The following is a 26,102-nucleotide window of genomic DNA, read 5'->3' as shown; positions in this document are numbered from 1 at the left end:
TTTCTGAATCAGTAATGAATGGAATGTTTCTGATCTGAGTCTTTGAAGAATATGACATAAACAAACATGTGTCTTCAAATTTCTGCTTTTAAGAAAAAGATCATACAAATTTAAAAGAGGATGTAACTCTTATTTTTCTCTTCAAAAGAGTTTTACTAGAATCAGTCATGTTGCTAATTATCAAGAGTGGGAAATAAAAATGTTCTCATACCTTTGATCTCGTCTTATGACTACTATTTGTGTCATGGATGTGTGTGGCTTTGCGTTCGAGAAACTCAACACTGCGTTCCCATTCCTTCAATGTCCCCAGTTTGAGTGCTTGCCACTCCCTGGGCTAGAATTCTGGAACATTATATTTTAAGACATCCTTCATAACCCTTTAAATCTATTTATCACTGTGATTTAAATTTCCACTATTGGTTACTTTAACGGATCAATTAAATATCTACGAAGATACAATGCAAAGAAGTTACCGGCCCCTTTCTTATTGCCCTGGCCCACTTATAAATAGGCAGAATAACATTCAAAATTCGTGCTGATTGAAAACTGAGAAAACACAGAAGCCATATTTTCTCATTGTCATTACCACTGTCAAGAAGAAAATCAAGGTCATAAGATTTTCCTAGATTGTATTAAGAGATTAATGTAGCTTAATCACACCCAATTCTCTTTCTAGGTTAACTAAGCAATAAAAGTTGATAAGTTTTCTTGAAAGTTACAAGTACAATCTGCATATACGTGATTTTAAGAATAATTTAATACATTAACTTCAACATACAACTATATTCAAATGTAATTATATCGAATGTAAAGAAATGGATCCTTACAAGACCAAAATAACCCATAGGCCATGAAGTTGGTTTCACGTTTCCTTTTTTTTTCTCTTTTGTTTAAACAAATGTGCCCCACGATGGTTCAACTTTGGCAAATGCCATAAATACAAAAGCTGCAGTTTGCAATATATCACATCTAGAACCCAGAGAAGGTGAATTAGATAGAAGTGGTAGTCATTCTAATTAAACAACCAGGTAACATCATGACAAGTTGGTGTGCAGCATTAAAACTGTCCATTTAAGTTTCTTTTTTCTTAATGATCAGAGGTCCCACGTTGTCTCCAGTTTCTTCATTGTGTTTTGTGTGAGCTCCATCACAGAACGGGAACTAGGAAAAGAGAATGTGAAATGTCCAATGGCAAAATCAGTATTACGTTTAGCAGAGTGCAGGTGAAGTTCAATTCACATATATAATTCTTAATATAAAATTGCATTTCCATTTGTGACATTTGATTATGGATGTTGAAAACCTTTACCGTGTTTATGTACTAGTTACATTTCCTTTCTAGTGAAGTACTAAGTCCATTGTCTATTTATTTGTAAGCTCATGTTTAAAATCAATTTGTACATTATCCCTCTGTTGATCATCTTTGTAGCAATTTTTCCCCCAAACCTTTTTATTTTGCTTCTTTTTTCATACCCTTAATTTTTCCACTTTCATATAAGTAGGCCAACATTTCCCTTCTTAACATCTTTCATGGAGACTTATTCCAAGAAATGTAGTAGATTTCCATTCCTCTTCATGATTTCACATTTTAGATATAACTGACATTTTGGTGTCCAGTGTGGGTAAAGGGACAAAACTAAAATTTTAACAGTGATTCCCAGAGTGTTCTCCAAAGAAGTGCAGCAATATATTCTGATACGGTTTCATTCTGTGTTTAAAAAACATACATAGCTGTTTTGAGTCACAACATACATTATTATTTTAAAAAGGTCCTAGTATAAAAAACATTATTTTAACCCTAAACCTTCCAAGCTGACTTTGGACCTTTAACATTAATATCCATTATCATGGTGTTCTATAGAGCACACTTTGAAAAATGCTGTTCTAGATCTTGTTACTTCAATATTATCAAAGGCTGTTGCTTTTTAAATTGTTACACCTTTCTTCATAATTTTATCAAAATAAATTCTACATATAAAAATACCTCTTTGTAAGTTCTACAAGTATGTTATCATATTCATCAGCCTATGCCACTGAGATAATAACTGTTTAAAATATGCCTAAAATTGGGATAGTTTTCCTCCATATTATTCTTCTTTATTAAATCTTTACTATTTATTTTTTATGTAACTTTATTAAACTTTACCTATTTATGCTTTCAGATAAACATGAGAATTTTTTTGCCAAGTCCCATTTTATTTCTCTTATAGTTTTCAACCTCAGGTCTCAAAAACATTCTGACAAGATTATTTCTGTGTTGTATATTATACGGTTATTATAATTAGGTATACTTTCATACCCGACCCCGTCCCTCCATCTACATCATTGGTTTTTGCAAGTATATCCTTCCTACTGTTAAATGATAAAAATAAGAATTCAACAATGTTTTAGGTGTCTCCTCAGGATTTTACACTTAGAATTTCAAATTATCAGTATATTATTTTTGTTTCCTTCTATATTTACAGCTTTTATTTCTATTTCATGTCAAATGATGATAGCTAGCATCTTTGTTTTATTTTTGATATCTGGAATGTACCCACACTCTAGAATTTAGTTTCATGTTTAGTATAAGGTACACTGTTGCATTTGAGGAGCCTATTTAGAAGAGTAAAGGAACAAGAGTCTTGGCCTTAACAGTAAAATCACTATTACTTCACAGTGAAGTGTATAATTCAGATACTTGGAACTAGTCGATAATAGTATATAATCTTAAATTTGATATCAGAAGTGTCTATTCTAAGACTAAATAAAATAATATTAGGTTAATGTTTGAGAAATTCAATTTTAATTTTACTAACTGTATGTATTCTAAGAGGCAGTAAATTAGTTAAAAATTACAGAAAAACTGAAGGCATCAGCTTATCTTATATTTCTGAGTATAAATTCTATCTTGAGATAAATGGCAATACAAATGCAATGTATATAAAGCTTACATATTTCTTCTTTTTTAGGTCAGTAAGATGTGATGTTCAGTTTATTCATATTAAAAATAAATCCTTGCAGCAAAAATATGAACCAAAGCTTTCAGGGATTTTTTTTCTTTTTTTGGCATAAAATAATCAAACTAAAACGTATTCTACAGCAAAGTACAGCATTTCAAAGTGACATATGTTTAATAAACAAACAGATGATTTTACAGTGAGAATAAAAGTTTACATTGTAAAAGACTCCATTTTTATAAATAGCCCACACAAAACTGTAAAGTTTTATGCACACAGGTTATAAAAAATACTTCTGGAAAACGAAATCTCTGTAAATTACAAAGCCTCAACTATAACTCACTGATGTAGCATGTTTAACTTTTATTTCTTTTTAAATCTCATGTTAAAAATACTAGAAAGCTACCACTTTCTTCTTTTCCTCTATATACAGAATGAAGAACAGGAGAGAAATCTATACAAAAATAAACAAAGAAAATCTTATAAAAGATTAAGAAAGCCATACATCAAAAATGAGCATATACTTTTTATAATCCGGTTCTGCCTAAAAACTGAAATTTACATGTTTCATCATGTTCTTAAAAGTAAACAAGTAAAAAATAAATATTTCTTTAAAAAGTGGTGAGCAGTAGATCCTGGCTATTTGCTAACAGACTTTCATGCTTTCAAAGTATATAAACTTTTATGCCTTTAAAATGTAAACTAGATATTAAAAATCATTTGTTCAGAGACACAGAGATCTTTTAATAATACTTTCTATTATTACTTAACCATAGGAATTATTGACTTAAATCAGAATCATACCCCAAACTTCATGTGAAGATTAAGTATTCTCATTATATTTATGAATTAGGGATTTCTCACTTTAAGTTATGAAACGACTAAATATTTCAACCAAAATCCAAAATGAGTTATTTCAAGATAAGATTAAAAATTTCTTAGAGGGGACGGCCCGGTGGCTCAGGCGGTTAGAGCTCCGTGCTCCTAACTCCGAAGGCTGCCGGTTCGATTCCCACATGGGCCAGTGGGCTCTCAACCACAAGGTTGCGGTTCGACTCCATCCCAAGGGATGGTGGGCTCTGCCGGCTGCAACTAGCAATGGCAACTGGACCTGGAGCTGAGCTGTGCCCTCCACAACTAAGACTGAAAGGACAACAACTTGAAGCTGAACGGCACCCTCCACAACTAAGATTGAAAGGACAACAACTTGACTTCGAAAAAAAGTCCTGGAAGTACACACTGTTCCCCAATAAAGTCCTGTTCCCCTTCCCCAATAAAATCTTTAAAAAAAAAAAAAAAAATTTCTTAGAAATGCTTTGTACATGTCAATGGAATATATTTATTGAAATTACTTCACGATTCTTAACACAGTATAAATGAATGAATGGTAATTACTTGGCATTAAAATTCAAATAGTAAATTACATAACAATGTTTTCCAGAAAGTGTCTTATTTATTTTTAATCTTTATATGCAGGAGAAAGAAAATAAGTGAAAGATACATGCTTTCTAACATAATCTACAGAGGGTGCCAAAAAAATGTATACAGTTTAAGAAAGGAAAAAACTAAATTAAAATTACGCTGATGGTAACCCCTTTGAGCACCTCTTGTAATTGAAGAGGTCAAATGTAACTTGTAGTCATCTTTTGTTATCGGTACATATTATTACAACTTTAATATAGTTTTTTCCTTTCTTAAAATGTGTATACATTTTTTTGGTACCCTTTGTAGTTAGTATAGTTTTTGTGTTAAATAATGTAATGAAAACATAAAAATGTTATTAACCCTCTTTCATTTTAAAAAATTTAAATTTGTTAAATTTGTCAAGTCACAAGCTGAAATTAGAAAACAAGGGGCATGTTTAATTCAGGTCATGTAGTACTGATACTTAAACCTAAAACAAACACTGGGTCTGGCCCAGTGGCTCAGGCGGTTGGAGCTCAGTGCTCCTAACTCTGAAGGCTGCCGGTTCGATTCTCACATGGGCCAGTGGGCTCTCAATCACAAGGTTGCCGGTTTGACTCCTGGAGTCCCGCAAGGGATGGTGGGCTGCACCCCCTGCAACTAGCAACAGCAACTGGACCTGGAGCTGAGCTGTGCCCTCCACAACTAAGACTGAAAGGATAACAACTTGACTTGGAAAAAAGGCCTGGAAGTACACACTGTTCCCCAATAAAGTCCTGTTCCCCTTCCCCAATAAAATTTTTTTAAAAAAAGTAATTGTGTTTTTTTTTTTTTTAAAAAAAAAAACTAAAACAATGAAATAATTGATGAAAAAAAGTTTAGTTTAGAGTTGAGTATAAAATTTGTTCTAAGAGGCCAGTCTTTGTTTATCAACACATCCTGGAGAAAAGTATGTGAATTAAATTGGCTGAATTTCCTGTATGTGCAAAAACTATCCTATTACGTTTGTTAACCCAATTAAAAAACTATGAATCTCAAATATTTTTAAAACTAGGGAAGAAAGGATTATGGAGAAAAGATGGGAATAAATGTTTAGGAGGGAAAAAAATCACCAGGATCCTTGTTCCACTTGGAAAACTAGCAACATTGTCAGGGTCTTCATAAAAAACACAAGGTCTGTTTCTTTTTAATGGCCCCATATCTCAAGTTATGATGTTTTTGTATTCAAGGGAGAAATAAATACAAGCTCCTTATTGACTTAATATCTTCTATCTATAACAACTGAAAAACATTTTTTATCTTCCTTCTCCAAACTTTGTATTTTTAATGAGAGTTTGGATTGTATTTCCCAAGGAAGTTGCCTGGGGCCATTCTGGCTCATTACCATAAACAGCTCTGAGACACATTGGTTGAGAAAGAAAAAAGCAATGAGATCTCTGAGACTTCCTGAGGGGATATGGCATTTTATACCATTCTTACGTACTTAACTTTAGTAAATGTAAGAAGATAGCAGATACAATAGGAAAACATACAAGCAGAAATTAAGATTTTACAACTGTCCTTATGTGGATGGATTGATCAACATGCAGAGTATTGTTTCCCTGAAAAAATGGACTTGGTGCAACCCACTTCCAAACCATTAACAGGATGGAGACTTTCTATAACACACACACACACACACACACACACACACACACAAGCACACCATTAACAAAAAAAAGGACTCAATTTCTGAAGTTGTAAATGAAAGAAAATGATTCTATATAGTATGTCCAGTTGCATTTCATTTCAGTTTTAGCTGAGCTCCTGATGTTAACCGGCATGGCTTTCCTCTATTGTTTATTTCTTAGTCTGCATTCTTCTGGAATCCTTGTTCAAATTCTCTCCTGCCTCCCAGATGGCTACCACGCAACTCAGCAAATGATGTAACACGTCACGTGAGTGGGAGTCCGGTGGGGTGGGAATCTAGGAAGACTGGCATAGTCTTCCGTCTTACAGCAATGTTCCCTCATCTTTTTGTTTCCAAAGTACGACTCTCTTCCTTTTAAGGCTGTTTCACATCTGTGCTCTTAGCCTCATTTCCTTCCACCCTCTTTCAAGACACCACTGTCTCAAATAGTACTTTTCCCTGTAGTCGCTTTAATCATTTCCTCTCTATTGGCTCTTTTCCTTCTCACTTCACGTGTGGATACTTTGAAATACAGAGGGTGCCAAAAATGTATACATATTTTAAGAAAGAAAAACTGTATTAAACTTGCAATAATATATACCAAGAACAAAAGATGAATACAAGTCACATTTGATTTCTGCAACTACCAGAGGTACTCAAAGTGGTTACCATCAGCGTCCAGACACTTCTGATTATGGCAAACTACTGCCTGAGCAATGTTGACCAAAGTGTCCACTTGTGTACAATTTTTTGGCACCTTCGGTATTATGTAACAGGCAAGTTTCTGAAACAGCAGAGGACTTACCAATGCTGGGAGGAAGGCAGTAGGAATGAGATGTGTTAAAAATGTAATTTCTGCACCTCACTAAGAGATCTGATTCATTAGGTCTGATAAAACTGCTCGTTAAGTGCACACAACAAACTAGAGACTGTACTGAGATGAGAAAGTCATAGGCAGTCAGGAACAGGACCTCGGTGGAGGACATCAAGGTCAAAGAAACAGTTTCAAAGTAGCTGACAGGAAGATGTGGAGAAGGGAACTGGTTGGGAGGGGCTACCACATCAAACTGCAGAGTCAGCCAAGGCACCAGCCCAGGTGGGGGGGGGCGGGGAGGGGCAGGGGGGAGGCCATCAGCTTCTGGTAAACAACTTAAAGATTGCAGACTCAAGGACATATAGTCCCCGGTGCAGCTTAGCCTGGGGGGGGGGGCATTCAACTTTCGGATTCCGTCCCCCCCCCCCCCCCCCCCCCGGGCTTTTCTCTTGTGTTTTACAATAAAACTGCGCTGCTTAAATTTGCCTCAGATGCGCGTTTCCATTCTTGGGCGACTGCTACCTATATCACTTGGCTCCCCCGGGAGATAAGCAGAGGTAAGTATTATCCTTGCCTTTCTACTTGCCCACGCACGGGCCTTCACCATTTTTGTCCTTTTCTCCTATCACACGAAAATTGGGCCTCCGTCGGCGATTTAAAGGCGACTAGCGCGGCTGCCAACCTCTAAGACTCGGAGAACAGGTCTTCCACGATCCAAGGCAGCTGATCCCGGGTTTGCACGGGGAATGCTGGCCGCCTGCCGCTAGGCTTCTCTTTCTCTGCACGGAGGGGAATGTCCTCGGCGTGCGACCGGCGGAACGGACCTAGGATGACAACTGCAGGACCCTGGCCTTAGCGACACTACGGTGGATCCTAAAGGTCTCCGCGGTCCCACGCGGGTCCGACAGCCCGAATGGGTGCCTTGGACCGCCCCCTCCCGTACTGTCGCTCTCTTTTCAGCCTCTCCTATCATTGACGTTTTGTAAGACGTTGGTCTGGGCCCTTTCCCCGTTAGACCTCCTCACCCACCTGACACATTATCCCCCGTGAAATCTAAGTTAAGAAAATGGACCTTCGCCTCTGCCACACTTTCTTAGTCACCCGGGACCTTTTTTCTTCAAACACCTCGTGGAGGTGGAATTCCTCCTCGAGACCCACTGAGATCTCCTCCAGGCCCTCAGCCTGGTGTTGCCCTGAGGTTCCCACCCGGCATCTCTGTTGTTTCTGCTCCCTGGCCCACTCTTGCTGCTTTAGTAGCTCTTGCTTGGCGGCCCATATTCACTTGGGCCTCCATCCATGGGGGCCCGAATATCTCGCCATCTTTCTCTTACCTCTGTTTTTGCCACCCCTCCGGCAGAGTCACCAAAGTTACCTCCCATATACTTGATTCCCTCTATGTTAAGGAATCCTCTTCTTTGAGGCCTTTTGGGATTTTCGCAACCTTTTTCTTAGCCCCTATCAGGACTGGGACTCCTTAGAGCCCCTCTCCCTCAGAGATGTCCCCTCCCTCCAGGTCTGAGCCATTTATACCCTCATCTCTGTTCTCTTCAAATGGAGTTGCATCTACATCGCCTGGCCATCAATTTCTAGGATGCCCAGAGCCGGGGTCTCCATCCATCCACCCTAAGACGGCCCATCATCGGCCTTGCATTTTACAGGTCTCTTATCATAGGGGTAAGCAAGCATTCGCGTGGGGTCTGGGCCAGGCAGCCCAGGTGAGCATGACTAATCCTGTGACCTCCCACAGACTGTCCCCAGAGACTGGGGGCAACAAGGAGACCACCCTGACCATGCCCCCTCTGTGGAGGAGACCACTAGAAACTGGAATGTCCTCGGAGGCCTCAACCCTGGGGGCCAGCCGCATCCAGCCAGGCCCTACACTAGACTAAAGGGGTCCTGGGCTCTTAATAATGGCTCCCATATCCCAGTTCCCCATAGGGACCCCTGAGCCCCGGGTACTCCTAGAAATAGAGGGGAAGCCTGTTAACTTCCTCCCTGTACATACAGGACCCACTCTCTCCATCCTCCTCTCCAACCCAGGGACACTCTCAAATTGCCGTGTTACCATCTGTGGGGTAACAGGAAAGCCAGTCACCAAATATTTCTCACAACCCCTAGGGTGTTTGTGGGGTGTTTTCTCTTTCCTTCTTGGTCATGCCGGAAAGTCCTACTCCACTGCTGGGAAGAGATCTCATGACAAAAGTAGGGACCACAGTCCTCCAGACCCCTGGACAAATCTCCAGCTGTCTCCCAGGAATAGAAGCCGACATTGGCCCTGAGGTTTGGGATGCGCCTGGAATAGCTGGCCACGCCCTAACTGCTACCCCAATCTGTATCCATCTCAAGGGTCCCTATATATTCCCTTGTCGAAGGCAGGATCCTTTAAAACTCGAGACACAACAAGGATTAATCCCAATTATCAACAACCTTAAGAAAACAGGGCTACTCAGGACATGTAACGGTCATTACAACACCCCCATACTGAGGTTCCGAAAAGCCAGTGGAGACTGACGATTGATGCAGGACCTCCGGGCCATACACCCTATAGTTCCAAACCCTTACACACGTTTAGTATAAATACCTAAAGAAACCAAATGGTTTACTGCCTTAGACTTGAAAGATGCCTTCTTCTACATATCCTTAGATCCTGATTCACAATGCCTTTTTGCCTTTGAGGACCCCAAAAGCCAGACTTCGCAGCTCACTGGGACGGTCTTTCCCCAGGGGTTTAGGAACAACCCACATTTATCTGAACAGGCCCTCTCGAAGGACCTGTCCGAATTCTCCTCTGACCAGTGCACCCTGTTACAATATGTAGAACAGATAATCTCTTGTTGTGCGCTCCCTCTGAGAGCCTTATAAGTCAAGGAACAACTGCCCTCTTAAATTTCCTGGCTATAAGGGGTTACAAAATTTCTAAAGCCAAAGTCCAGATGTGCCAGACCACAGTCAAATATTTAGGCTTAACGCTTTTGGAGGGACAGAGAGCCCTAGAGCCAGAAAGGGTTTAACCCATTTTCACGTATTCCCCTCCCCATGACTCTCAGGCAACCTACGGGTTTTCTTGGCATTACAGGATATTGCCGTCTATGTATTCCTAGCTATGGAGAGATAGCCAGACCTCTGTACCAAATAATCAAAGACGCACAAGGAGCCAAGACCTGGTGCTTGGGAATCCCGAGGGAAAGCAGGCTTTCAACCTCCTGAAACAGGCTTTACTAACTGCCCCAGCTTTGAGCCTTCCAACCAGGTGGCCCTACAACTTACATATCACACAGAGGAAAGGAATGGCACTGGGGGTCTTGACCCAACAAAAAGGGCCTACCCAACAACTGATAGGGTATTTAAGCAAGGAGCTGGACTTAGTAGCTCGTGACTTAGTAGCTCGTGGGTGGCCGGCCTTCCTGCCTCCGGATGTTTGCAGCAACTGCCCTCCAATACCAGAGGCCCTCAAACTCACCCTGGAACAAGACCTCACAGTACACACCCCATACCACATTCATGGATTACTAAACACTGAAAACAGCCACTGGCTCACAGATGCTCATCTCCTAAAATACCAGGCTCTGCTGCTAGAAGGCCCAAGAACACAGATCAGGACGTGCTCTACCTTAAACCCTGCCACTTTCCTCCCTGAGGATGACACGGGACTGACACATGACTCTCAATAGGTGTTAGCACAGAGCTATGCGGCCAGGTGGGACTTGCAAGATGTGCCCCTAGGAAGCCCAGAGTGGATGCTCTTCACTGATGGGAGCTCTTTTATAGAAAATGGGGCCGCCGTAGTCACTTTGCATGTGACCATAGAAGGAAAGGCCCCTGCCCCCTGGGACTAGCGCTCAACTAGCTGAACTTACTGCCCTCATCCAAGCCTTGGAACTGAGCAAAGACAAAAGGGCTAACATATTTACTGACTCAAAATATGCCTTCTTAGTTTTACATCCCCATGGAACCATATGGAAAGAAAGAAATTTCTTAACAGCCACTGGGTCTCCCATCATATATCATCAGGAGATCAACCAGTTACTCCAATTAGTACACCTCCCTCCCCCCCAAAAAATAGGGGTCATACATTGCAAGAGACACCAAAAGGGAAACGAGGTTTCTGAAGGTAATGGTCTAGCAGATCAGGCAGCCAAAAACGCCGCTAAAGTAGCTCCCACAATAGCTCCCCTAGTCTGGGATGGGTTGGCAACACATAGCAGGCCCCCACACACGCAGGAAGAACAACAGTGGACAAAGGAGATGGGCTACACTTATACGCCTATAGGATGGCTACAAAGTGAAGATGGCCGACTGCACCTCCCTGCAGCGAATCAGTGGAAGGTCCTCAAGACCCTACACCAGGCTTCCATTTAGGGCGGGACAGAAACCCTACAGATGGCTCAACAGTTATTCACAGACAAAGACATTCGCAAAACTATAAAAACCTTCCTTACCTCTTGTGAGATCTGCCATAGAAACAACCCCTTAACGCATCCTCAAACACCCATGGGAGGGTGAATATCCAGGGGAGGACTGGCAATTAGATTTCACCCACATGCCCAAAGCAAAAGGATACAAATATCTCCTAATATGGTAGACACCTTCACACATTGGGTTGAGGCCTTACCCTGCAGGACTGAAAAAGCTATAGAGGTAGTTAAAGCTCTAATCACAGAAAGCGTACCCAGCTTTGATCTCCCCAGGTCTTTCCAAAGCGACAATAGACCCTCTTTCAAATCCTCAGTCACTGAAGGAGTCTCTAAAGCCTTGGGAATAAACTACCATTTCCACTGTGCGTGGAGACCCAGTTCTCTGACCAGGTAAGAAAGACCAATGATATTATTAAAAGACATCTTTGAAAGCTATCTCAAGAAGCCAAAGCTGGACCACCTTGCTCCCTACAGCTCTCTTTGGTATTCAAAACACCCCTAACAAACAGGGCCTAAGCCCTTTTAAGATGCTCTATGGCAGGCCCTTCCTAACAAATGACCCATTAGTAGATCGTGAAACCACAGAATTGACCCAGCACGTTACCTCTCTAGCCCAATTCCAACAGGCCATCCAACAGATATCGGGATCACAACCCATAGAAAAAGGGAGCCCTCTGCTTTCTCCAGGGAATGAAGTTCTTATTAAAACCCTTCCCTCTTTGTCTCCTAGTCTAGACCTGGTCTGGAAAGGGCCCTACGTGGTAATCCTCTCTACTCCCACAGTAATTAAGGTACCAGAATTCGATTCCTGGATCCACCGCTCTCGGGTCAAGCCCTGGACACCCGAAGATCCCAGCCCTGAATACTCCAGCTATTCCCAGGGAGATCTGAAATTAATCCTGTGCTGTTCAGATAAGTGCCTGGATGGTGGGACTTAACCCCCAGAGAGACAATAGTGGGGGGTCACATTCTCCTAATACTTGCCTTTTTCCTTTCTCACTGTCACCCTCATCCACGTGCCCTAGACCTAACACCCCTTCCCTGCCACGTTCTCTCATGAGCAGGCTTGAGTTTAGGACTAATTTATATTGTATTCTTAGGACTCACTCTATTGGCCCTACGAAACCTTCCTGAAGTCAGGGATGACCATGGGACTCGTTCTCCCTTGTTCTCCTTCGAGCTGCCACCTACGCCCTCCAGGCAGAGGGAATCTTAGAATGGGTCCAGCTGATGGCAACCACCTTTAATCTAACCGATTGCTGGATGTGTGGAAGGGAATCCCTGGGGACCGTCATTCGTGCCCCTATTTTCACATGGCTACGAGCTAAGTATATTATCATGCCCCTCCATTTTTTACACTAGCCCGTTCCCCAACAAGGCCATTGAGGGACTGTTTCTGACCACCTAGAAGGAAGGCATGGAGAGCAAGAGATGACAGAGTCCCTGGTCCAATGAAGCCCAGACTCTCGCCTGGCTAGATAGGCTAAGCCTTAATACTTCTACCACCTTTCCACTTTGCTTTGAAAATGCTACCCAAGCTGTATGCCCAGAATTATTCCTTGGGGAACTTCTCTCCTCCCCAATGTAAATTCACTTTTAAGGTCACCACCGGTTCTGGGAAAGAACATTGGAATTCCTCAAAATATAACACCCTGCAGGCATATAAAAATCCCACCAAATATCACATTCCTTAGGACCGCACTACCCCCCCATTCCCAAGAAGGGCATCCTTTACAGACACCACAAACCTATCCTGTTCATGTAGTCTGCAACACATCTCAGCTCACCTTGGCCTCAGGACTGCTCCTCTCCACTCACTGGTTCTCCCTAAAAACTTACCCCTCAAGTGCTTTAGCATCCACAGTCTCTGATAGACTCAACACAGATTTAACTTTAATTTGGCAAAAACTGAGTGGAACATCCTCCGGTCCAGCCAAACCCCAAACCCTTTATACATATGGGTTTAATCTTAATCTAATACCTGAGGAAGGTCTCTTTTTCTTCTGGGGCACCAGAGCCTACATCACACTACCCCCTGGTAGGATGGGTTGCTGTAGCCTTCCTTTCCTAGCTCCCATGGCAGACTATGCTCCTGGCACCAGCTATATGCCACATGTTTTGAAATAACTGTACCCCAGAGTACGGAGGGTCGCAGTAACACTGGTTCTAGTAATCCCGCTTCTAACCAGGATTTTAGGAGTATCCGTTACTTCCTTAGGAGGAACCTCCATCTATCTATCAGTCCAACTAGCAAAAGCTCTAAAAGAAATCACTACTGGAATACAGAAGCCTACCCAACAGGTAGATTCACTAGCAGGGGTGGCTCTTCAGAAAAGACGGGCCCTAGACTTATTAACTTTCTATGTGGGAGGAACACATGTTCCCTTAAAGAACACATAAATCATACTGGGTCCGTGGTCACCCACTCAGACACTGCAAATGAACTCATAACTTCCATTGAAAATTCTCAGACTGGTGAGCATCCCCGAGAGCTCAACTCTTACGATGGCTATGGCCCCTCCTGGCCCCTCTACTAGACCTCCTCTTTCTGCTGTCATTTGGACCCTGCATCCTCAATCTGCTCATTTGGTTTATCTCTTCTCACCTAGAAACCATAAAGCTACAAACGGTACTCAACGTGGAGCCGCACATAGACCACCAAAACCCACCCATCTACCGCAGACCGCCAGACTGCCCTCTGACCGACTAGCCCACTGCTGGCCCATACTTCGCCCCTTCTCAGCAGGAAGCAGCCAAAGTGGTCTTTGCCCCTCCCCCTAACAGCAGATAGGGTTATGTCATCAGAGGGCATTGAGATAAGAAAGTCATAGGCAGTCAGGGACGGGACCGCAGTGGAGGACATCAAGGCCAAAGAAAACAGTTTCAAAGTAACTCACAGAAAAATGTGGAGAAGGGAACTGGGCAGGAGGGGCTACCATATCAAACTGCAGAGTCAGCCAAGGCACTAGTCCAGGTAGGGGGGTGAGGGGGTGGGGGGGTGGGGGGGTGGTGGTGGCGGTGGCGGGTGGCAATCAGTTTCTGCTAAACAACTTAAAGATTGCAGACTCAAGGACATATAGTCCCCGGTGCAGCTTAGCCTACGGGGCATTCCATTTTCGGATTCCCTCCCCCCTCTCTCCGGAGAGCTTTTCTCTTGCGTTTTACAATAAAACTGTGTGCTGCTTAAATTTGCCTCAGATCCGCGTTTCCATTCCTCGGCGACTGGGAGATCACGATCCAGGAAATACACCAGGATACCTATATCAGTACCTTAAGAATGAATTAGGATGAAACTAAAGTTTACGTTGCATATAGCTTTTTTTTTTTTTTTTGAAATAGGTAAAAGAGGCATTTAAGTTTCATTGTAAACACAACTGGTTTGAGTAAGGAAAAAAATTACTGAATGTAAACTCAATACAGTTATCTAATCAAAGGTATTAATTACGAGTCTCCTGTGCACTGATACGTAAGTGTGTGACCTGGGCACCTATGTGGTAACCTTAGGGACCCCAGAATGTGGGGAGCTTCCAACATGCCTGAATAATAAGAACATCCATTAACTTGAATATTCATAGTAAACTCTTAACTTGATTCATGAGGGAATAAAAAGTACCCAAGATTCAGTGAAAATTCAGAACTGACAAATCCTACATGCAAAGAGGATCACTAATGGCAGCAAAGATAAACCAATAAAAAAAGACATTGAGAAAATTGAAAATGAAATGAATGGTTGGACCTTCCTGTCCTTATGGGAAATGGCAATCCCTAGTTCAACCATCTGGAGACTCTAAATTGTATGATGCAAGAATCCTGGAATGTTTTGTTGAACTATAAAATCTAATAAACATTTAAATTACCAGCTTCTGTCCATTTGTGATTCTTTCTGAAATACTTGAGATCTTAGACCATGAAAGTATGTATTTACTTTATTGACCTTTACCCTCTGGGAAAACTCAAACAAAGTAAACACCCTTTTCTTGACCTCAAAGCTATGCTTTAGAGTTCACTAAAGCTGTTACCTTCTTTCTTTTTCTTTCCATTCACTGTCACATTCACCAAAATTTTGCCATAAACTCAGAATCTCAGACTTCATTTATTAGTAATTCACACTTTAACCTATTTGGACACAGCTCCTATTCTAACTATTCTGTTGAAATAACACCAAAAGGTCAATTGACTAACTGTTTAATCCCTAAATCTTACTATAATAGTCTATTCACCTAAATGACTCTGCACAAACTGATGTTTACAACCAAATCTTTGAAACTTTCCCCCTTTCCACTGTGAAGCCATGATACTCTTAATTTTCTTCTAACTCTGACCCATTTCATCTCCTTTTTTGGCTCTTATTCCTCTTTCCAAAATGCAGAAAATTCTCTAAGAGTTCATACTTAGCCCTTGATTTTTATCTGTATCAAGGATCTGTTGTTTGCATTCCTGTGCTTGACTCATCGTTTTGCTGATCTCTATCTCTAACCCTGTCCTCTCAGCTTTACCACCACATTTCAGATTGTCTGCTGTACATTTCCATTTAAATGTCACCTTTAATTCACTTTGAAATTGAACTCCTCATCATCACTGTCCTAGGAAATTAACTTTTCAGCCTGAATTCCTTATTTCTGTTCATGGTAATCCTACAGGTTTAGATATTTCAGTGAGCTTTAGTTCCCCCGCCCAATCTTCCACACAAATGGATCCTTGCATTTGACTAATCCTTCCCTCAAAATGTTTCATGTATCCATTCATTCATTGTTCTCCATTCCCACAGCTAGCACCCTGGTGTAAATATCAAAACTTTATGCCTGAGATCCCTGACAAGGAGCTCCCCCATGTCTGGAGGAACAAATGCCTTACACTGGTATACTCAAGAATCGCCTCATTTTGGACTTATTCCTAGGGGCCGGGGGTGCAACAACCAGACTAGATTCTTCATTGAGCCCATCTCTGCTCATATGAATCCTTTCCAACAGATTTTAAGAAAGAGTCCCCAATATTTGCTGGTTCTTTCAAATGCCACCAATCTTTCCAGCAAAATTTAACTCCCATGTATATCACTATGTCTTCCCAGGAAATTCTAGCCCACAGTGTAAGCTTTCTTTTATTTAAAGCACTTGTATGGCATCTACTATAGACATCTATGATACCTGCTGTTTTACTATTTAACTTTTCTCATGCATGTATATATAGTAAACACTCAATGAACTATTTAAAATCACTGACTAAAGAACTATTACAACTCTGACTTAGAAATTCCCTCATTTCTAAAGCTATTACTTTCTATATTTTGGTGAGCACCAAGAGAAGGAAACCTATTATAGGCATAATTTTTATAAACAAACCAGGCTTAGTCGATAGAATATTAATGAGAATTATTTTCCAGCAACCCCTCTAGTACTTATGAACAATCCCACATTCCAAATGAACAGTATTCTTCTTAAGGTACAACTTGCAATGGCACTATTAATTTTTGGCTCATATTCCATATGTTCTTCAAGCATTTCTCAGATACAATGACATAATGTAAGCATGATATTGCTGGGTTATACATCATCAATGTACTGGGAGAAGGGGGTTAGTACAACATGCTTTCCAGTATCTACATTGTGACTTCTTCTTTATTTTCGATATATGATTTGTGAGGACTGTCTGCCACAGGAAGAGGTCCCTGACATAATGTGCGTTTAGAAACAGATACACCATTTTTATTGACTGTTTTCTTAGGTCTTATAGTGTCATCTTTAGTGAAATCCATTTTATTTAAATGCTAATAGGGGCAGTACATACAGTATTTTCACCATATTTCTTAAAATACACCAAAATTCTGAAGTCATTCAATGCGTGAAGCTTTTTGAGATGACCTTAGGAGGGCACTTCACCATCTTTAGATCGCTAGCTGTCATCACTAAAAAACAGCTGCAGGTATCACAGATGACATTTCCAAATGGAACCTGATGAAATGCAATTCTCATAAAAGAAAATTAAAAAGGAAAAAATCCCCCTTTTCCCAGAGTTTACCCTCTGGGAAAACTCAAACAAAGTAAACACCCTTTTCTTGTTAGATACTATGTTAGATACTTAACCATAGGAACAGCAGCTTAAAACATAGGAAATAGGGTCGATATGTTTGCCAGATAAGAACTTTTCAAGGCTAATTATCCAAAAAACTTTCTCTTGAAATTTCTAAAACTTGTCCCAAATCCAGGAGCTTGAAAGCTCAAGAAAAGAATTTACTTCTTCTGTTTCTCTATGTGTTTAGGCTGTATACTCCCTTTCCTGGGCTAGTGGAGGCTAAAATCCACTTGGGGAGGAAATCCTAAGAGCAAATACAGGGATTTTTCTCTCTTGTTTGGTGAAGAATATGGTTACAGTCAGTCACATGAACTTAATGAGAGTATGATTTCATTTTACTGCACAGTGGTTATACATTTTTGTAAATACCTTCCTGAAGAGCACAGGGAAAACGGAGAACAGGACACATTAAAAAAAAAAAAAAAGAAAGAAAAAGTGATATCTTAAAAAATATCTGGTGATAACAAGTTTGATAGGTTAAGCAGCAATGTTACTTTAAAGATGGTATTTCAATAGATGGCTTGTTTTCCTCACCTTTTTGGACCTCCAGCAACGGCAGTACACAGCTTTATCTCCCAAATCCTCCATGTCAAAAGCATGTACGACCTTGGGGTTGTCTTTCTGGATGTGAGGGTTCACCATAGATTTGTTGCGATGATCTTTCGCATAAAATCTTTTGTAAGCTAGATAACCAATTGCGGCTGTCCCAGCGGCAACGGTAACTGCTGCAATCCATTCAACTACAGCAGGGAAGGAAAACAGGAATAATGATCAAAACCAAAATATACGCTAATAATCTAACATGACTGGATGAGGAGATCCAGTGTTTAGAGTATTAAGCATCCCAACAGGCAAAGACATTTAATGTTAACAGAATGATTAGAATACACTAGTGCAATAGTCCTTTTGTTAAGATTTTCCCCAGCCCTTACTTAGGCAATTGTGTATTTTCTAGTGACTAATGATAGCTAAATTGAGATACAAGACTGGAAACTTAGGAATTATTTTATAGATGGAGAAGAAAAAAACGGTTCATAATTTTTTAAAGTGTTCATAAAAAGATTTATAATAAGGTGAGCCTGCAGGTATCTATTTCTTTAAAAAATGATACATTAAAAAATTCAGATTACAAACAAGACCCCACACTGCCCAAATCAGGAGGTGATTATGTTAACAAAATGACTCATCATAGTTCATTTAAATAGTAGGTCCTTCAGTGGTTTTAAAATGCATAAGCAGAAACAGAATTTGTGTCCAAAGAAAAAACAAAAAAGGACAAATAAAACAAAACCACCTGTAATATTAAACATTCAAAGGAATATATCCAGCAGGATTCTGGGCTTCAAAGTCACACAAAAGTTTTTTTTCGTTTTTGTTTTTGTTTTTAATTTCAAAGCGCTTTCTTATTAAAATGAAAATCAGAATGTACTAATTTCATATTTCACAGAAAATAAGATGAATATAATTACAGTGATATTCTCATGTAATAAATTCTACATTTCCATTATCCATCAGTGGATGATTATTTGAATTCCCTACAAACTTCATTTTAAATGTAATGACATTTTTCTACTCATTATTTGCTTGATTAACAAGCCATCTATTCTTTTCAAGGAGCCCTTAGAAACTCAAGCACTTAACAACTACCCCAGTTCCAGAGAATGTTGGAGAGAAGATAGTTCTGCATAGTCTGGTTAGCCTCAGCCTCAGAGGAGAGTTGTCTATTCCCAGCATGGAGTGGACTGCAGGAAGAAGGTGAACAGGGGTCAGGATAAACACACTGGACTGCTTCCCAGTACTTCCTGAGTCAGATCTTCACAGTGTTTGAAATAAGTTCCCAGACTATCAAATAAAGCCCTAGAGAGATAAGTACAAAAAACACATTCCAACGCCAAATAAAAACATATAATGAATAATTACCTGTCAGGCTTATTTGCACCAGTGAGTCAAATTTCTGATTGTACTAATATGATTAATCACCTACCTAATAGTACATAAAATTGGAGCTCATTCTTACAAAACTCTAAGGGAAAGGAACAACCATGCTCACACTTAGCTCCTTTTATCTTGTCCTAGCTTATTTAATAATTTAGTTTTTATCAAATGTTTCTAATTAGCTTGTTCCTTGGATTCTATTTTCAACCACAGGATGTTTCTCTACAAAGTAATTTAGTTTGTTTTCCTTCCCACAATATTTCCATTCCTTCTTACTAGAATCCCCTAAAATAAACATTAACATTACGCTCTTCCCAGGTGCTGCTCCACTGAGAAAAGGTAGCAAGTCATTTGACAGCTTCAAACGTTTGGCCTCTTGAAGGATGCTTTTGAACTGCACATTTTGTGTAGATTCATCTTGACTTTTAGTGCTGCTTCATGATTATTACCCTGTGGCAATTCCAAGCCGGGCTGAAACTTTGCTCTGATTTCTAGCTTGATTCCTGATCTTTCTTGATGCATTATTTACCATGGAACTCCCTTGAAAAAACATTCTCCGTTAGGAGCTACAGCAATCCATTTCTTCGCTAATGGAAAACCACTCTGAATAGTTAATGCACCTATCACAAAAACGGGCTAAAATATTGCTTTGTATAGTGTATGTTCAAATATGTTTGCTGAATGTTATCTTTAGAATAAACTATAAAGGGGGACTATCCCAAACGACTAAAAGAATACAATTCCCTAAATGTTGTTGATCTTAGTTACACCTTAATTTTTAGGTGAATTATGAATCCGTCTCTAACAGATTTGTTTTAATATGCCTACATATTACAAAAAAGCCTGCGATCCAAAGAAAAACTCCAATTGCCCAGTATTAATTTGCCTCAAGATATAATGAGAATCCAGTTGTAATTTCTACCTGAAACTCATAATAGGCCAAAAGAATCTCTCTTAGCCATTAAAACATTCTTCTATTCTCTGTTCTCATATGAATCCATATGGAGACTTTTTTTTGGTAAACATTTACCTCCCCTGGATTTTTTGACGATGCAAGAAATGATAGAATAACTGACACAGAAAAGAGGCAACAGCCAATGAAAGAAATGGGAACTGACTCTAGATATCACCCAAGAGTGGCTTCCCCACGGGGAATCAAAACGCGCACTCTGTAACTCTACTGCCTAACAAGGGTCACTTATGACCCTACATAAAGGTCACATACACACACGTGGGCTTAGAAAATGGCTTTGTATTTGCTCTAGTGAGTTTTTTAGAAACACAGACCTAGAGAAGATCTTAAGAATTTCCATTTCTTGCTTTAACATCTTCCTAATCTTGAATTCTCTAATCTCATTCTCTAATGTAAAAGTTTTACAAATGTAAAAGTTCCCAGACTAAGAAAAATGTTGCTGTTATCATTTCACTAACAGCAGCTTGGCAAAAAAGCTGTGGATAGTATCGACAGCTCTAGGGAAAAGAAAGAAAAGGAAACTATATGAAGATAGACAAGATGATGGATTCAAAAGTCAACAAATGGAAAAAACAAGAATTGAAAGCCTGAAATAGTAAACAAAAACAATAAAATCCAAGTAACATTTAGCCCTTGGTAGTGTATATGCCTATTAAGAATAGACAATATCCGAGGCAACAAGGGACTTTACCAAGACCCAGTTTTAAAAGCTATTTCAGTTGATACCTTTTAGACACTTTAAGCTGGGGTCCAGAAAATCCTGATCATTATTTCTGCCTCTTCTGGTTTACGCTCACTCCCCTTTTCTATAGCCTTCTCTCCAGTTACAGTATTCCTACAGCTAGATCAAACCCCACCTTATCCAACCTTGTTTAACAACGCTTTATATCTACACAAATATCAACAATAAGCCAATATAAAGAACAAAACAGAGAAAATACATTCCTAAATAATCCCTCCCTTTCTTACTCTTCCCATGGCCTACTACTGTATAACTTTGGTTTTTAAACCTTAGTATTATTCAGATACAGCGAAACGCGAACTTGTTCCCATATCTTGCACCCTTGTTTATATTCCATTCCTCTGCTTTTCTCTAGTGTGGGGATTAGTTTGCTTTAATTTACACAGAAATCTTACCCTGCTTCTTTTCCTTTAGCCCCTTTTCTGTCCCAAACTGTCCTTTCCTGCCCAGTGTCAACTGCCACAGAATCAGAATGTTCCTTTCATCTCAGGAGAGGTAGAGGGGAGCTGTGTTTAAATCCCTTAGGTCTCCCCCAGATTGGCAGGCTGTGCCTGCTAATGCTTTTTCTCACGGCCTGGCATACAGGTGATGTTCAATATAAAATTGAGTAAAAAGAAATAATGGATTACTAGCTTGAATTTGCAGATTCATCTGTCCATCCTACCATCATGTTGCTCTTATACCAAATGCCTTATCTTTGGCCTCAAAGTGTGGAATTTAAATAGTTTCTGAGATTAAAAATAAAACTTTATTACGAAACATTTCAGACATACACAGGAAATACTATAATGAACTCCCATTTACCCAGCAACAAGAAGTATCAACTCACCACCAATCTTGTTTCATCTATATCCCCCAATTCCCCTCCATTATTTATTTTTGTTTATAACACATTGGAGCTATCTCCTTTATTCTGTTCAATCTGCACATTCCTTCTCAAGAAAACCAAACCCTTAAACAGTTACTTTAAATGACTCAGTGCACTTACTGAACCCAAACAGTAGTTTCATATGTTGAGGTTAAAGGAATTGGAAAATTATAACTTAGTTTCAATAAAACAGACAAGGATACAAAAGTCAGAAAATAAGAACTCATGAAATTTCGTTTTGGTTATTGCAGTGTTCAGAGTTTGCAACGGACAATAAAGTGCAAGGTATAAATGAAAACCTATTTTGTAACCTAAGGGTAAAGCCAAATATGAAAAAAAAGTGATTTGAGGAGATAGCACGTTAAGAGGCTGTTTTAAATATGTGGTTAAGTTGGCTTTTGTTTTTTAAAGATGAGGGTGAATTATGAGTGACTTTGGATATCTAAAAAGAAAACCCTGGTGAGTTAGAGGACTGAGAGCAACAGGTGTCATTAATGAGGCAAGAAAGTAAGGAAGCAGGAGAAAATGACATCTGCAGGCCGTGGAGAATGGTCTCAATTAATCTCTTCTTTGCAAACAGAAGGAAAGGGATTAAGGATGAGAGCAGATTCAATGAGTTTTGGGGGTATCAAGGAGCAAAATGTTTAGTAAACTTCCTGAAGGTCTTCTATTGGGTATGAGGAGTCATTAGAGACTGTGAACTCCATAGTAGTAAAAGCCACTTAATGTTCGAAACTATAATGAATTATAATAAAATATTTGGTATCAAATAAATAAATTTGGTATATATATGTCAATTATATCTCAATAAGGAAGAAAGAGTTTGGTATCATAGACCAAACGGGTATCAAGAGCCATGTCACTGACTGGGATCTTTGGATTTCAATTCCAATCACTCGTCCTCACTGCTTCTCCAGATTGATGTCCTGACCTGATCCACATTAACTTTATTTACTATATTTTATATATATTTTATATCTATTTAATATATAAAATATATTTTTTATAACCCATCTATCATTTTTCTTCTGAATATAAGCAAGAATTCTGCATGCATACATACACTTTTTATTTTTTTAATCGAACACATACTTACATTGTGCTCACCATTGTCAAATACCATTCTAAGCCCTTTATAATTATTAACTATTTAACTGAGAGATAGCCATCTTCCCCCCAAATCAAATTGATTTTCAATCTCTAGAAACTAATAGGTTTGGTTCAAAAATTGACAGTAGAACAATTTGAGATCTAAACATTACAAATTACGTGAATTCCCAAGACATTCTCTGTCCCTACCTTGCCATACCACTATATTTGAGAAAGATGGTGCTGGTAGAAAAGATTTACAAAGGCTTTGGTCCTCACAACAAACTTTTAGATGAAATAAAAAGTTGCTACTTCTCATAACAAAGTTGAGTTCTTCAAGTTTAGGTTAATGATAATCTTCACCAAGCAATCTCTTACCCCTCAGAAAATGGCAAACTAATAGGAAAGTCACCTTTGGATTCCCCTATGGTTAGATTTAAAAAACAAAACAAAACAAATCTGTCTTGATTGCAAGAAAGATTAGCCTGCAGGAAGCATTAAAAAGTCCTAGGGTTCACCTATTTCACATTTCAATAGTATGCTACCTAGAGTTTATTGCCCATTTACACAAGACTCCACATTTTAAAGACACATTGTGGAAGTTTTCCACCCATATCACACAAGTGCAAACTGCCTTCCTATAAAATTACCAGTGGCTCAAGTCACATGAATATTTTATTTACCCAACAGTCTTATTCCTGAGAAAATATAGGTTTGGTTTTTCTGAAAACAAAAACACAAAGATCACTCCCTATTTTAAGTGCACCGAGGTGCCTTATTTAAAGGAGCCTCAAAGAGTATCCTATCCTTTGCAATAATTTTTGCAAATAATCACCTCCTATGTATCTCATTAGTAACTTTAAAATGTCATGCGTTATCACCCTCACTCTGTCAGGTAACTTTTGGCAACAGAAGTGGAATTCTCCAATTTATAGAATCTATTACAAAATTAGGGCTCACGTTAGTAGGGACCTTCTACAGAATATGGCACCCTAGATGTTTAGTATTTACTAAATGAATCAATGGGGGCTATTTTAAATTCATTTCTGGACAGTTTCTTTACCTTTACTTAACTACTGTTACAGGTAACCAAACATTAAGGTGTGGTGTTTTCTACTGGGCAAAGATCACATCTATTACATAGCCGGTGCACAGGATTTTATTAATAATTATATCACCACTAAGAATTGTTATTATGTGAAGCTCCACATTAACTGACTTCTAGAAAGTCTCTTCATTTTAATCGGATCTTCTGTGAAGTAACGTTTCCAAAAACGCTATGGTACTAGCACGGGAAGCAAGGCTGAAAACACCGAAGGCTCCAAGAGCTCGGTTTTTCAATCTTCTCTCCTGGACTACAGCCACCCAGCGCCAGATGCCAGACGCTTAATAAAAACCTGGAAAAACTGAAGCTCTCGGATTGGGTTTCTTCCCTTAAAAAAAAAAAAAAAAAAAAAGTGCAACACTAAGAGGTGATTAGTCATGCATCTCTTCAGGGTCGCAGGAAATCCACTTTCCTACGGCACGGTGATTTACACGGAAGAAGGTGGAACAGGTCTTTCTGTTATTTTTTCCTTTCCACTTTTCCAAGCCCTGTGACTTAAAAAACACAGAAGCGTCTCAAGGGAGAACAAGAAAAGCTAGCGGCGGGATCATTAGGTTTTAAGGTTTGGCTAGTCGGGGGAAACGTGACCCAGGCCTGGGTAGATGCCAGCAAGGCCCCCACGCCAGTTCTGTCCGGGGTACCACCAATCCACACCACGTTCCCTGTCCGGCCTAGACAGCCCGCAGGCCGGCCAAGAGCTTGCCCTTCTGCAGCTCAAGGTTACAAGACCCACGGGCGCGCAGAGCAGCGGTAACAGCCCAGCGAGGAGCTGACCAAGCTGCCGCGCAGGCCGAGTCTCACCCGCTCCCAGGCCCCACTTCACCTCGTACGTTGGAAGTCAGACTCATGGCGCCGTCGCTTGCAAGGCGTGTGCACAGGACACTGAACACGAACGGGCTAGCGCGGACAAGGTGCGAAAAACGACCTAAGTGCACCGACTCCAGGCTTTTACGGCGCAGGCGCCGCGGCAGTCCGCAAGCACGTGTGTATTATCCGCCCTGACGCGGAGCATGCGCAGAGCGGCGTCCCGGGACTTAGGGAAGTCTACAGTCCGGATTTTGACAGCTGCAGGAGGTGGGAGGAGGAAGAGACCGAGGGAGGTAGCAACTGAGTTTGCGCAACCTTGAGGGGCGGGGTCCTGGCGTTCTGGGGCAGGGCCTCGGGAACAGGGAATCCAGGCCTGATTTTACGTCTCTCCCAGGTGTGTGGTTCTCGTAAGGCGGTGGACAGGTGTTGTTCGTAGGACACTTGCCATCATCAGGTATCTAAAATCTTACTTAAAAAATATCTTGTTCAGTTCGGCACCTGCAAGGCTAGGTTCAGCTTTCATATAAAATGCCAGTGGCAGACACAATAATGAACTGTAGAGTCCCGTTCCAGAACCTCTCCTTGCTCCCGGGGTACCCCCCGTTTCTTCTGCCTTTGACCCAGTCAGTCATCTGTCGAGGATAGTAAAGCCTGCACTAAGGGTCGAGTGGGAGAAAAAAAACTGGCTCTTTTCTTCAAAAAAGGTGCTCACTTAAAAAAAAAAAAAAAGATTGTGTCCTACATTCTTAAATCAGGGTGAGTTCCAAAAAACATTTTTATAAGCCACTTAGGGGCACCAATTTGCGGCGCGGGGTTAGGATTAACTTGAAAGGTGTTTGGAAGGTGCGTCTTCTAAGAAGCTGCCTGTTTTTATTCCTACCTCTTCCGTGTGGGATGGGAGCTGGAGGGGGCTGACTGCAGTTAAAGGGTGGCCTCCCAATCCACCCTCGGCACTGCTGCGGCCTCCCGACTCTCCTAACACAGGACTGACCGCCCGTCACAACTGGGAGCCCCTGGCGCCTCCGAGCCGACGCCAGGAAGTGCTGAAACGCGCCCCGAATGAATGAACGAAGGTGCAGCCGCACAGGTGGTCTCGTGACGCTGGCCCGGGATGGGGGGTAAAGGCCTACGCGTGTGCTCGCCCCATCCAGGTCGCGGTCAGCTCTCCCCGGCCTCTCCTCGCCCCCACTTCGGGGGCGGGGCGGGGGAGGGGGTCCCGCCGGGCGGCCTCTGGGCATGCTCAGTAGCGGCCGCGGCCGCGGGTCGCGCAGTC

General features: G+C 40.7%; 1 protein-coding gene across 1 annotated transcript; it reads right to left on the bottom strand.

Moving 5' to 3' along the window:
* Positions 1-738: 738 nt before the first annotated feature.
* CISD1 (CDGSH iron sulfur domain 1) lies at positions 739-26,025 on the bottom strand. Its single transcript, XM_081073610.1, has 3 exons — positions 24,846-26,025; positions 17,845-18,050; positions 739-1,161 (listed from the first exon to the last, which is right to left on the bottom strand). Exons 1-3 carry the CDS (start codon positions 24,868-24,870, stop codon positions 1,072-1,074), a joined length of 321 nt encoding a protein of 106 aa, XP_080929736.1. The 5' UTR covers positions 24,871-26,025; the 3' UTR covers positions 739-1,071.
* Positions 26,026-26,102: the final 77 nt, after the last annotated feature.

Source organism: Rhinolophus hipposideros, assembly GCF_964194185.1.
Source record: "Rhinolophus hipposideros genome assembly, chromosome: 15".
Lineage (NCBI taxonomy): Eukaryota > Metazoa > Chordata > Mammalia > Chiroptera > Rhinolophidae > Rhinolophus > Rhinolophus hipposideros.
Note: the sequence above shows the minus strand (reverse complement) of the source record. Positions and strands in the feature narration are given on the sequence as shown.